Source organism: Lycorma delicatula, chromosome 12 (assembly GCF_047948215.1).
Source record: "Lycorma delicatula isolate Av1 chromosome 12, ASM4794821v1, whole genome shotgun sequence".
NCBI classification, from domain to species: Eukaryota; Metazoa; Arthropoda; class Insecta; order Hemiptera; family Fulgoridae; genus Lycorma; species Lycorma delicatula.
In genome coordinates, this window is record NC_134466.1 from 30,869,704 (window position 1) to 30,883,781 (window position 14,078).

A 14,078-nucleotide genomic window follows, 5' to 3' on the forward strand; every position below is an offset into this window, starting at 1 on the left:
AACATCCATTATATATTATTATTTATATGTTAATTGTATTTGTTCTGAATTATCTTATAACAATTGTGCAATAAATCACACATGGGTTATTATTATGTATTTGTATGTTTGTGTGCATCCATACATATGCATAATCCATTGCGCACATCTTGTATTATACTACCCAGAACAATAGATTGTCAAATTATTTTACTGACATCCTGTTGAAAGAAGGAGAGAGTGATAAGTCTTCTCATTTTGTTGCATGTTGCATACTTTTATCTACTCATCTTATTTCACAATAAGAAGTACACTAGTTATAATGATCTTGAGTTAATTACTTATTATATTCATCAGTTACAGAGTTGGCATCCCTGCTGTTAAAATTAATTAGATTTATTATTAGTTATTAATTACTGATTTCTGAGAATCATGTTATTGTTATAATACATATATACATATGTATATGTTTTTGTTTTTTTTTTTTTTTTACTTTGCACTCATTATCAAATTATTAATAGACTGTTATTGATGTAAACAAATTGTAATTTTACTGAATTTAAACTTTTTAAGATTCATATTATTCCTCTGTACTGTTAAATTATATTTTTAATTCTATTATAAACCACCTACTACAGAATACTGAGTAAGGTAAGATGTCTTATTCAATATTCTGTACTAGGTGGCTTATTTTAGTAGAATTTAAAATAAACTGATGTATAGATTGATATAATTTATTTATTTTTTTATTTATATCTTATTTGACATTATTATTATTATTTTTTTTTTTTTGTTACATCCATTGCAGAATTGTAGCATCTCTACCTTCTATCTAAAAGGTATGGGATCAAATCTTAGTAAGATTTCAGATTTTTCATACACTGTAAAACTGATTTTATAACCAACTATAATTGGATGTCAGTTTGCTGTTACTAAAATAAAACTAGTTCTTTAAATATTCTTTCTTCTCTGTTTAGCCTCCAGAACCACCGTAAGGTATTATGTCATAGGATGAGTAAGGATGATATATATGAATCCAAATGAAATGTAGTCTTGCACAGTCTCAGGTTGACCATTCATGAGATGTGTGGTTAATTGAAACCCAACCACCAAAGATTACCAGTATCCACGATCTAGTATTCAGATTGTAAATATTAAATCTCTGAATATTAAACTTTTCTTGTTTTGTACTGAATTTAAAAATATTAAGGTCTACAACAAAATTGAACTAAGTGAAAGTTAGAATGAAATACAAAATGAAAATTTCAATTACAGTTGCTAGTGGAAGGTTTAGCCAATACGAAAAATTATTCTATTAACAGTACTCTAAGCATTGCTCTCAAGGATATCAGACATAACTGACTGAATACTACTGAGAAGTACATTTACTATGTTCCCCACTTTATTTATATCTTTCTACTTTTCTATTTTTTTTTTCTGTAATTAAGATGTTTTGAGAAAATTAATGAAAAATAAATTTATTATACCCCAATGTAAGGTTAATTAATAATAGTATTAATAATTAATAATAGCATGCTGAGAAAGGTATGATGTTGTACAGTAATAATAAAGTCTCAGATGAATGTTAGACTTAAAGATAAAGTAGAATGTAAGTAGTGAATTATCTATTGTATAGCCTCCGAAAGATAGACTGAAAGTGGTAGGTGATGTCAGGAATAGGTAGTATTCCTATTATAGTGATGTCAGGAATAGCTAGCAGTGGCTTGGTTAATAAAATGTTTCTCTTAACTCCTCTTCTTCATTTTCTGTCTAACTAAAATAGCAGATTTGAAACAAAAAATCATTATAAATAAGTTATTCCACTTAATAGCAATGAACCCTACTCCAATATTTAATAAAAATTAAAAACATATTTGATCATAATTACATCAAAAATACACCCAAATTTTATGCAAACAGATGTAGCCAAAAAGTAAAGTTTAAAACAGAAATTTATTTCATTCTTTCACTTTTAATAAATAAATGATTAATTATCTTTAAAAAAAAGATTTTCAATAATTTTCTATACTCTGGTTCTCAGTTTTCTGTGTAGTAAACATATACATATTTTTCAGAGTAGAATCAGTGTTCTCACTACTAGAAAGAGTTGAAATTATGTATACTGATAAATATCACTACTTATGGAATCTGTGTTTGTATATTACTTAACTACTCATGGATTTTAATGCAAAAATATTATTTTTTTAATCAAAGTATAAACAGTTAAATACAAAAAAAAATTATTCAGAGATAAAATAAATCCTGTTTTATTAAAATATTATTAATCACTGTTTTATATATATTACATATATATAAAATGTATGTACGTTGTTATTTGTGTTATGTAAGTGGTTAAGTAATTAATTTGATTTTGTGTTGTAATTTATTATCGATATGTTAAATTGGTTTCCCATCTTCAAACTGGATTGTAATATAAATAAAAGTGAAAGTTGAAAGTCATAAATAATGAATTGGTTGTACATGATAATCGTAGTGGTAGCAATACTTGTTTTGAAATTATTACCTATAATTTTGAGAAGAGAAATATATTATTTGTTATTAGTAAATATTATTTTAAAACTTTTATCTTTTTTACTAATTATTAAATAAAAATAAATTGGAGAATTAACTATATTATAATTACTTATTGTGTAGCATTATTTGAGTAGCTTAAAATTTATTGAAATTTTTTTAACTGATAAATGAATAATTTCTATTAATTATTATATATTGCAAGAAATCATTTATATGATCGAATATCATCTGCATTTCTTTGGATTTGGCATGCCGATACTTGGTTAAGTAATGCAAAAATTCCCTAATTCCTTAATTCCCTAATTAACCCAGAATGAAAAGCTTGTTATACTTAAGAATTACTATGAAATTTTTGAGTATTACTTTTGTCTCAAAAGGCATCTACAATTATTACAGTTGTGACATAAACACATTATGGTTTTTACTAAGTAACTATTTACTCATTATATATTTACTTTATTAAAATCCATGGTATGAGGGTTCACAATCTGTTTATTAGGAATTTCAAAAAAAGCAAACTATCAGCAGTGGCATTGCTAAATTGGTAAACTTCCCAGAAAAATAATTTTTTTTTGTGGTTACTCCACTTTAGGGCCAGACCTACTTTGCTATGAACATAGCCTCAAGATAGATTTGGAAGGAATTACTTACTCTTTCACTTCTTCTGCTATCGTCTGAATAATCTTAACCAACTATGTCATATACACTGCATGCCACGATCATTCGATCTGCAGCATAATCCCAATGGTGTTCTCTGAGGTAAGCTTGCTGAATTCTCTCTAGCATGCTTCCCTGTTGTACAGTAACTGATTATACGTGAACACTGTGTGTTCTGCGGTATACTTCTTCATGCTATAATCACATTCCACTGAGGCTCTCAGCATTCACTCCAACAGGTATGCCATAAAACACATGTGACTGGTACGGAACTGGGTCAACTCGTACTCCAGTTCCGTGTGTTTGCAGAACTGATATCTCTGAAGATCAGGATCAATCTGTAGGTCCACCTACCCTTCATAAATTAATCCCATCTCTCCTGCCACCTGCGTACAAGCAACACCTCCACATCCGCTTTACCTGCTTGCTCCCTTTACATCTCCTCCCTCTTCCAAACAAAAAGATCCAGGGATGCTAGTCCAGTCACCATACTGGCAGCATTGGCCAAGATGGTCCTGTACCCTATCTGGCTTATAACCTAAGATATGACTAATGACCTTGTTCTTATCTCTCCACTTCTTTTAAACCTCAACTTTAAATTTTAACAGCCTCAATTCCCCTGTTTTCAGAGGTCACAATGCCAAAAATAAACATTTTTTAATGAATTTTAGGGATTGGAGGGATTAAGTTGCACCAATCTTTAGCAGTTGTTACTAGTACATTCATTTACATAAATTATTGTTCAACTGCCCCAAATCAAGAAAATTGTATAAGATATGTAAAGGCTTCCAGAATATTAATCAGTCAATTCATTTGCTTTTACTGTTCAAATAATGACATTTTTAATGTTTTTGTTTTTGTATTGTTGCAGGAATACAAGAATTGTGCGATGAAGGAGCTATTAAGCCACCATGGTTATTATATTTATGTATTGCATTCGGTTTAATGTTTTTAATTATGTTAGTCATAAATATCTTTTTATGTAGCGCAATGACATGTTCATGTGCTAGAACTGAAGTTATTGAAAAAGAACCTAGCATCATTGAAGATTATGACCCATATCGTAGTTGGCATGGATCACAGTATGGATCTAGGTACATATTAATTACATATATCTAATTGTATACATGTATGTATTTTTCTTGTGCATATTGTCTAATAAAGAAGACTGTTCAGCCATTTCTCAGGAACAGATTTCTTATTTTTCCATTGGTAAACAGCACACAAAAATATAAGATACTGTGTGTCTAATGGCATGGCGAAACATGGTACTGTACATTTACAATCATTAAACGATTTGCTTTTAAAATGTTTGAGTTACCTGATAACCTGCTAAGCAAGTTACTGCTAAGTAGCTCTCATGCTTTATAGGATTAGTAAACATTACATAATAATACAAAAATTATTTATAATATTTAAATTATTATTGTAAAATTACATTTGTCATAAATTGAATACAAGCTGTCTCAAGATGTTTATAATGTTATGACTTTCCGCAAGTAGCAAATTAAAGTTCAGAAATACAGCAGTACTGTATTATGGTATAATAAATAAATAATTGCAGTATTATAATATTTGACATTTGTTAAGTAAATGTGTGTAGTAATGTATTTTTCTACCTTTAATTTGATTAAATTAAATTAATCTCATCAATTAAAAACTGTTAAATGTATAATAAAATATGAAAAGTGTTTTGTAAAACTGGCATAAATCAATTTTGATAAATTTTATAATAGCCACTTTGATAATAGATTTTAATGTACCATTTATCTTGTTTTTGCATGAATGCATAACTCTGTAAGCAGCAGTTGACTTATCTCTTGAAAATGTAAAGAATAATTATTATTATTTTGTAATTTAATAAATAAAACCCAGAAAAGTCATATTAGATCTATATAAATGATCTTTTTTATAATGATGGTTAGTAAAGGCTAGCTTTCTCGTACGGGAGATTGATTGTTTAAGGTCTGACTGAACTACTTATGTGCTAATGGCTCCTTGTTAATATCTATTGCCACTATTCTGTTGTCAAGCACTTTTAGGTAACACATCCTGGCCTAATGATCATAGATGTCGCTACAAGCACATGAACATACTCAACACAGTTGCTCTATGTATTAACAGACTTCTAGAATAAAATATGAACCAAAAGAAATTGTTCTGACATGTCCTATGGAAGGAAAGATTCTAGTATTTTGAAACCAAATTGTTTAATATTAATCATAAAATGTTACATTTTGTCATACTGTTCAAAAAATTTTAATATTAATTATTAGACAACACACATTCAAGTTGAAATTTATTATTTATGATGGAATCTATTTTTTTATCTTTCACAACCTTTTCTCCACTTTAATGTCAATTTAAATGTATGAAATGATACACATACTGAAATATTTTATTAAAACACAGAAGTTCTGTGAAATTTCATTTTTCACAAAAAATCTTTTTGATTACTGACAAAAAGAACTTCTTATTTTTTCTGAGAGTGGACATTACAATACTTCCTTAAAACAGCCACCGTATTGAAATTGCCCATCAGAGAAATTTTTTTAAATTCAGATAAGCCTAAGTTCTTGTATATTCTGAAATAATCGTTTTTTTTATATAGACTGTTAACAAAGTTAACAAAACTATTAAAATTTTTATTATCCGAAAAAATAGGAAAAAGCAGGGTACTTTTTACAGCATAATTTATCGTAATTCCTTTAGGATTTTTCCCAAATTGACAGTCATACAAGGTTTATCTAACATTATATTACTCAATTTTCCCATTCAGTCATTCATAGATATAACTTTAATCTTTTGATGATTTTTTGGTTTCAAAATGAGTGCTACACATATGTGATCATATTAAGATTAGAGCATAAATATAATTATGCGGTAGTGAGTTCATTAAATTACTTATTATAAATTAAAGTTGACAATAATGTTTATTGTACAGCCTTTTAGTCAATTATTGCTTATTTTTAATATTCCTGAAATATAGTGGAATGTTAAAAAAAAAGATTATCTTTATATTGGAATATTATCTTCGTCAGCAAAAGAGTCCCACATGAAACTAAAAACATTAATATGATAAAATTCAAGAGAGATAAGTACATCTACGTAATTCAAATGCCTACTGGCAAATGTGACACATAATTTTCATGGAAATCTTATTTAAGGTATGAAATTTCAAATGACTCATATTAAAGGTTTACAAAACAGAATTTAATTAATTTTCTGGAAGACAATTTTTTAATTTTATCTTAATATTACAACAACCTTTAACATATATCTTAAAGGTTTCATGACATTATCTCTGGCCACTATTCTGTTGTTGGGTTCTAATTTGCAACACATCTTTGCTGTGGTGATCTAAAGATGGATAGCTGTAAGTACACCAATTACATGAATAATATAGCATCAGTCTGTAAGCCCTAAATCTAAAAACTGCATTAGATTCCTCGAGACTTCTGAAATTTCATAGGAATTTGTCTATAATGATATCTATAAACCTTATATAATGTGTCATACATATAATACACAACTCCATTAGGTGTATCATGATTACACATTTTGTAAAAATATATCTTGTTTTTCAAAAAAAATTATAAAGAATCAAAAATCATTAAAATGTATAAATTATGTATTTCAGGTGAAAAAACAATTTCTATCATTAAAAATATTTATTTATTCATAAAATATGGAAGTTGATCTTTTTTCTTCTTTTTTTTTGTAGATATTCATTAAATGGTAAACCAGGTTATGTATCTGGTGGTTCAACTATGAATTCTACAAGATCAATATCAACTAACAGTGATCATTATGCTATCGTACATTCAAGACCTGGTTCAAGATATTCTCCTGGTAGTAAGCCGAATCATAGGAGTCCAGGTTCTAATCTTGGATCACATTATTCTGGGAAAATGTAATTATATAATAAAATCACTCAATTACGATTTGGAATTTAGCGTTCAGTAACTTCAGTTTATCAAATGTAAGTGTCCATAAATTTTGTAACTAATATTATTACAATTTGAATGAAAAATTTTTTTTTGTCTCATGTTTACTTTCTAATTGATAATTTTACAAAGACATCTGCTTATCAGGTTTTACCCAAAGGTGTCCAAACACCTAACTGGGTTTTTTTTTGCAGTCCCTATATAAGAAACAAAATTATCCCAAGACAGTTCTGCAGGTATAGTCTCCACATCACTGAGCTCCAGTGTAGAAGTAACTGCCTACTCTTAGGCTTAAGTATCAGCTACTCTTAGGCCTACAACAGACAGAAGATGTTGAGAAAGTTGCAGTGAATCAATACCTACATCCAGTTTCCACTAGTGATCAGATCAGTTCACCCCGGATCAGCACATTACCTTCCATCAACAGTCTGTGTCCTCTTTATCTTGACCAACAGTCCTGCTCCAATATTTGCTATGGATGCAGAAGAGGCTGTTGTTCCAGCTAGTACAATTATAAAAAATGTTTTTCTACAGAGTTCCTAGCCATCTGTGATTCAAATTATTGTTTTACAGTGTTTGAAGTTGGAGGATACAGTAAAAGTTCTGTCTCATTCCTTTTCAAACAATCAAACTTTGGCATAAAACTGTTAAAAAACAAACGGAACTGATCAAACTCGCAACCACTTTTTGGAATTGATAATCCAAGTTTGCCTTTTGTGTTGGTGAGAGACAAAGCTTTTGGTGTACATAAAATTTGATATATCTCTAAAGAGGTTCAGCCTTAAATCAAGAAAAATGTATATTCAGTTATCGACTCACTAGACCCGGAGGATTTATTGAATGCTCGTTTGGAATTCTCACCAATAAGTGGAGAATTTTTATTGACCTTTAAATGTGTCAATTGAATTTGCAGAGAATATTGTTTTACTTAATAGTTTTTGTCGTGTTTGTGAACAAACAGAACTCTGTTCTTTCAAGTACTCTGCTCAAAGCTCAAGCACTTTGCTCATGCTTTCAGAACTCTGCTCTTTTAATTTTGTATGCAGCCAAAGCGGGAAGTACTTTGTAAGTCCTGAGAATGAATGAGTATGACAATATTTTTATATTTAAGATTAAAAACTTCTGTAATAACCTAGTGATTGGTAATTAATTGGTATTTAAGTGAATGGTAATTTTGTACTCATACCTCAAACGTAAAGAAAATTCATTTTCATCCTCCCTACTCCCACCATGTGAGTGAAAGTAATACTGTATTTTTCTTCAAAAAGACGGTAAAAGCTTCCTTCTTTTTGTAGTAATGTGTTCATTAAGTAGTATATTGCTTTACAGTATTTTGAATTCAAATCAGATTCCACAGAACTGTATTTTCAATCAGGCTATAAAGGAAATTGCTTAAAACACTGTATAATTACCACTGTATAATTACCATAGTTTACCATTTTATAAAAAACAATGTGAAAATGAAATCCAGCTACAAAAATGTATGTACTGCACAATATGTATTCAGTAATGTATTTTTTCTTTTTTACATTTTATTTTAGCCATATTATTCTCATTTTTAACTGTATTATTTTCATTTTAGTATATTATTAACTGAGTTGGCATCTTTTTTTCATTTATCACTTTATCTTTGAAATAATGCACTTATAATGTGGGTATAACAGTTGTTTCTGGATGGCTACTTTATAGCAGGGTCGTACTGTATTTCAGTTACTTCATTTGTTATATAGCTTGTTTTCATCATTTAACTCTTGATTTAAATATTAATAAGAATACTATTTTAATTAACTGCTATTTCCATTTTATTTCAGGTATTATTTGGCTGAAGTTCAACAGATTTAATCTAATATTACATTTATATAACAAACTGACTTCAAATGCTGCTGTTATTATGAAAATGAAGTGCTACAAAGTTTTTATTTAAACAATAATATTAATCTATGTATGTTTTTTTTTTTTTTTTTAAATAAATAACATACATGGTAAGCACATGCATTATTATCATGTAGCCATATACTTTTTAAACCATTTGTGATTCTTAAAACTAAAATTTAATATAATAATCCTGATCTAGAAATTGTCAAGTAATATTAATTTCAAAAAAATGATGAAGAGAGCCTAATCTTGTTATTTCAGTATAATTGATACAATTAAAAATTTCTAGTGACTTAAAGTATTATAATTTGATATCTTAGACTATTTATAGGATGTGCAGAGTGATGGAAATATATTTCTTAATACATGGGACCATGGTATTCTGAAGAACACCATTCTGTCTTATAATTGTGGTGCTGTGAACCCAGTAGAACTAATAGTTTGGATGATAGATCAATCATTTTCTTTTCATCTGAGATCTGAGTTCAATATTTTTTTTTTCAAACATATATTTTATGATTATCACAATGTAAAGTAGAAGTTTTCAAATTTAAATTGTATTAAAAATAAAAAAATCATAGTTTTATTTTAGTTAGTTGCTATTATGACAGTATTGTTTTTAATTCTTAACCAGTCGACTTGAAATTCTTTTACATTTCAAGTACCGGCCATTCTGCTATTGCATTTATAACAATTAGTAACAAACTACAAATTATTCTGAATACACTAAGTAGACCAATGTTGTAGTGAAATACCATGTCGGCGTTTTATAAAAAAAAAAGTGCCTTTTATGTATATTCAGGAAATATATCTCATTAAAAGACTATTAATATTAGATAATTATCATAATACAAGTGTGAATAAGTGTTATGTGTTATTAATAAAAAAATAAACTTTTTTTGTGTAAGTTATGTATGTATATATAAATAATATTTTATTAATATTATTTTGCTCATAATTAATATAATTATTATTTTACCATTAATTATTAATATATTTTTATCATTAATTAATTAATTTAAATATAATATTTAATTGTTTTGTATTACTATTTTATTTTATTTTTTGTAATCTGTATTTTGAATGCCGTTTTTCATTTTAGTTATAATATTTAATAACATTACTTTTACATATTCTCTTCCTCCTTTTCTTTTCTTTCTCCCTTTTTTTCTTCCTCTTTGTCTCAGTTTTAAAGTGGAAAAGATTTATAACAATTGTCTTATAGTAGTATCTTCTAGAATTATTTTATTAAACTAATCTGTGATGTGTTCTAAACACTAGTTTTAGCTGCACTAATGATATTTAAAATTTTTATAATTTTTCCTGTTTAGAGGTTTGATAGAATATTATTGACTTCTTTACTGTTTTTTACAAAGGTATGAAAAATCAAGAGTGTTAAGAGTAAATTTAATTAAGCTTAGTTTTGTACAAACTCAAGTTAAAGAATTAGATAGTAGAGAGGTAAAAGGTAACTCATAGAAGAATATCTTCTTGCTGTCACACTTATCAAATCAACTTTGCCTTTATTAAAATGTTTTACTTCTTGTAATGTTATGCTACCACTAATTAAATTTAAAAAAATAAGTAAATAATTTTGGAATCTTATCAAGTATTACTATGATGAAAGTGTTAAGATATTTATTGTTTTTTTTTATAAATTAAATACATAATGCAAAATATTTATGTAAGATATAAACTATAATTAGTCACTATAGAGGCAAATTTATTTTTTATGCTGGCGGCTAATCCACAAAAATTACCAGATGTAAAATCTTCCTGTTTATTTTATATGATTTTTTACTTGGTTCCATTTTAAAGAAATGCATTTTTGGAGGTTTAGTTTGTGCTGCTTGGAAGGCTAAATGTATCATAGAATATAATAATAAATAGCCTATTTTGTTTTTTGAAGTTACAATGTTTTGTTATTTTTTTGTTCATTTATTATATATAATTTTATAATGTTTGTAGTAACATTTTTAAAAGTACACTTTAATTATTAACTGTTTGAAAAATAATAGTTTTATTACATCCAAAGTAAAACATTTCTTCAGAATTTTAAATACCAGAAAAGACTATAAACTATGCTCATACAGTTTGGTGGTTCCACAACAACTGAAATGTTTCAAATTAGTATTGTTGGAGTGTGAAGTATGTAAAGTAAGAATTAAAATGCCTCCTCTAGTCAAAATTTTAGTAATATCATTCTGTGGATCATCAAATTTTAATTTTGGGTCTGCTTTACTAATAAGCACAACAATTAATGTCATTTTAAATTAATATTAAAAAATATTAGTAAAGTATTTTGTATACTTAATTGTTATAATTAATATTATAAAATATTACTTCAAACTGCATCTACGTTTACCATTATAATGAACTGTTGAGCAAGAAAGTAGAGTAGTATCTGTGATAGGAATACAGTATAATTCTGATTTAATTCTTATTTAACCCTGATATTTTGAACACTGGTATTCTGAATTTAGAGTGCAAGTTATGTTTTTGTTTTTATAAAGAAGTAAAGGTAATTTAATTTCATGTTGAGTGTGAAACAAATTACCATGTTATGGCATTCTGTAATGAAACAGATTATACACATGAGGTATAATCAGGTCTAGTAAATTCTAATATCGTTTGTAGGGACAACCATTCATTTAAATAAATTAAATTTTTTATCATGCTTAGTTTGCATTTAACAATATTAGGATTGTTTTTATTCCATCTTGGAATGTATGTACTCTTTCAAGGACATCTAATATATTGAGGAAATTGAAAGTACATAATAATCACTAATAAGTTTATAAGTTGACATTGACTTTCCAAGAGAGCTTTGTGGTCTTGAGGTGTCTCTGTTGCACAACATTGCGATTTGCACTGGCATGAAGTGCCAGTTCAACTTCATAATGTTCTGGTGTTTTGTTAGCTATCACTTGTACTTTGTATTGGTTATCAATATCCAATCTTGCCTGCTTGACTTCTTTATCTTCATTTGCTTTCTTTTTTTGGCATTTTTGACATGTTTTCTCTAACCATCTCTTTTGCTGAGTCGCTGCCTCTTTCTTCATCATTATAGAATTTTATTTGTTTCCTTTCCTACATGCTTGCCAAGATTCAAAAGAAGTTTCAAAAGACACCAATTTTGAAACTTCCTCTTTTAAAATAATTTTGAGAACTTATATTACTCCATTCTTTATTTCCTCCACAGAACTCAGCTGTTTGAATTTGTATCTGAACAAATTAAATTCTTTTAATTTGTTCAGATAAATTGTTTTTTTTATAAAATTTCATCATTAAATGCTAATTTTACCATTTTTTTTTTTTTTGAATTGCATAAATATTTAAACCAACTTTAAGCTTGTGCTTTTAGTTGTTTTAATTCTTTAGCAAACAAAAAACTATTTACATCCAGTTTTATTCTATATTATAACCTGGAGAAATAATTTTCATTATAAATGACACCAGTTATTTATAACTAAATCAGACGATAAACATATATAAATTTTAGAAGGTAAATTTACATTTGTTATATTAAAATCCGCTTCAACAGCCACCTGATTTCTCACTGAATTGACTGTCAAAGTCAATCTAATTGATAGCTACATCTTATTGATACCTTCTCAAACTGTTCCTCTTTTATTATATATAGACATATTCATATAATTCAACAATTACTCAATTACAACAGAACAGACACTTTTTGGTTAATGTAATATTCAGCTTATCAGAATAATGATATAATTTTTATAACAGTAAATTATTATGAAAAAAGAAGTTGGGTAAATAATGTAGTACAACTATAAATTCAACTAATAATAGCTTTTGATGCTGTATTAAGCAGGTTACCCTACTCCTCAGCTATATTACTGTCTGAGAAGAACCACATACCATGTTCATGGTTTTTTTTTTTTTTTTTTTTTTATATCTGATATCTTTAAGTTGAAAATAAAGATATAAATCAGTAAGCTCAAAACACAAAAATAAATATATCTCATGGTCAAAATTTATGAATTTTGGTCTACAATCAACATAATATGATGCGTGTTATATTGGTGAAACAAAATATGAAATTTAAAAAACAATAATCTAATACTAATAAAATACTCTTTACTTATACTCAAACTATTTTTTGTTCTTTATAAAGTATTAAGTGATAACTATATGAATAAATTATTGTAAATTTTTTGTATAGTTTAATTATTAAGATCATATTATTATTTAGTTGTTATGTAGTTTTTATTTTATTAAATAATATTATTTGTAACAAATATAAATTAATGTTATCTATATATCGTTCTTATTTTATTAAATGAATTTCCAACTCAAGTAGAGACCATTTGTATATCGCATTGTTTCCTGTAGAAGTTATACAATAATCTGTTACATTATATTATCTGCCACAATCTTACTTCTAACTGTGATAGATGTGAGGTACAAATGTAACTATGTAGGGCTACTTTCTCTGATTGTAATGATATTCATTATGTAGACATTCCCTGCAGTGAACAGAATGAAATTGTCATGTGTAAAGTTGAATAGCCGGGATGCAATCATAAATTTTTCAATACCAGAATGTTTGATTTGTAATTATAGCAGACCACAAAAATACAGTCCACAAGCACAGGCAGCTGGCTGCATGACAGTGTTGTGAAAAATGCACATTCATTTCAATATTTATGTTGACAACAAGCAAAAATCATCTTTTTATGTCAAAAGATTAACTTATTTTGTGAATTAAGTTTTACGTGACTAATTTTGTCACCACTTACCAATTGATATCCAAAAGAAAGGATCATTTTTGTGCAGTCTGATTTTTATAATTTACTGCATTGTTCTTCATCACACACAATTTAAAATAGTGAAAAAATATGTTTTATTAAGAAATATGATAACAATGTATTCTTAATGTTAAAATAAATCGTAGGTCAGACTTTAAGTTAAAACAAATTTTAAATAAAAAGACAACTTTTTATTTCTCCCAAAAAGCAGTACTGGAATGACATTCTGTATCAGTTCACCCCTGTGAATAGCAGTTGCATTTTGGTGGGTTTGGTTTCATTAAAATAATTTTATATTTGCATAATCAGCAAA

The 14,078-nt window shown here is 27.4% G+C and overlaps 1 protein-coding gene across 1 annotated transcript in view; it reads left to right on the forward strand.

Moving 5' to 3' along the window:
• Positions 1-13,274, forward strand: part of LOC142332713 (uncharacterized) — a 193,546-nt gene extending 180,272 nt beyond the window's left edge. The window contains exons 9-11 of the mRNA XM_075379295.1: positions 4,043-4,265; positions 6,896-7,153; positions 8,930-13,274. Coding sequence (XP_075235410.1) covers positions 4,043-4,265; positions 6,896-7,088 — 416 coding nt within the window. The 3' untranslated portion in view covers positions 7,089-7,153; positions 8,930-13,274. The remainder of the gene's footprint in view (positions 1-4,042; positions 4,266-6,895; positions 7,154-8,929) is intronic.
• The last annotated feature ends 804 nt before the right edge of the window (positions 13,275-14,078 follow it).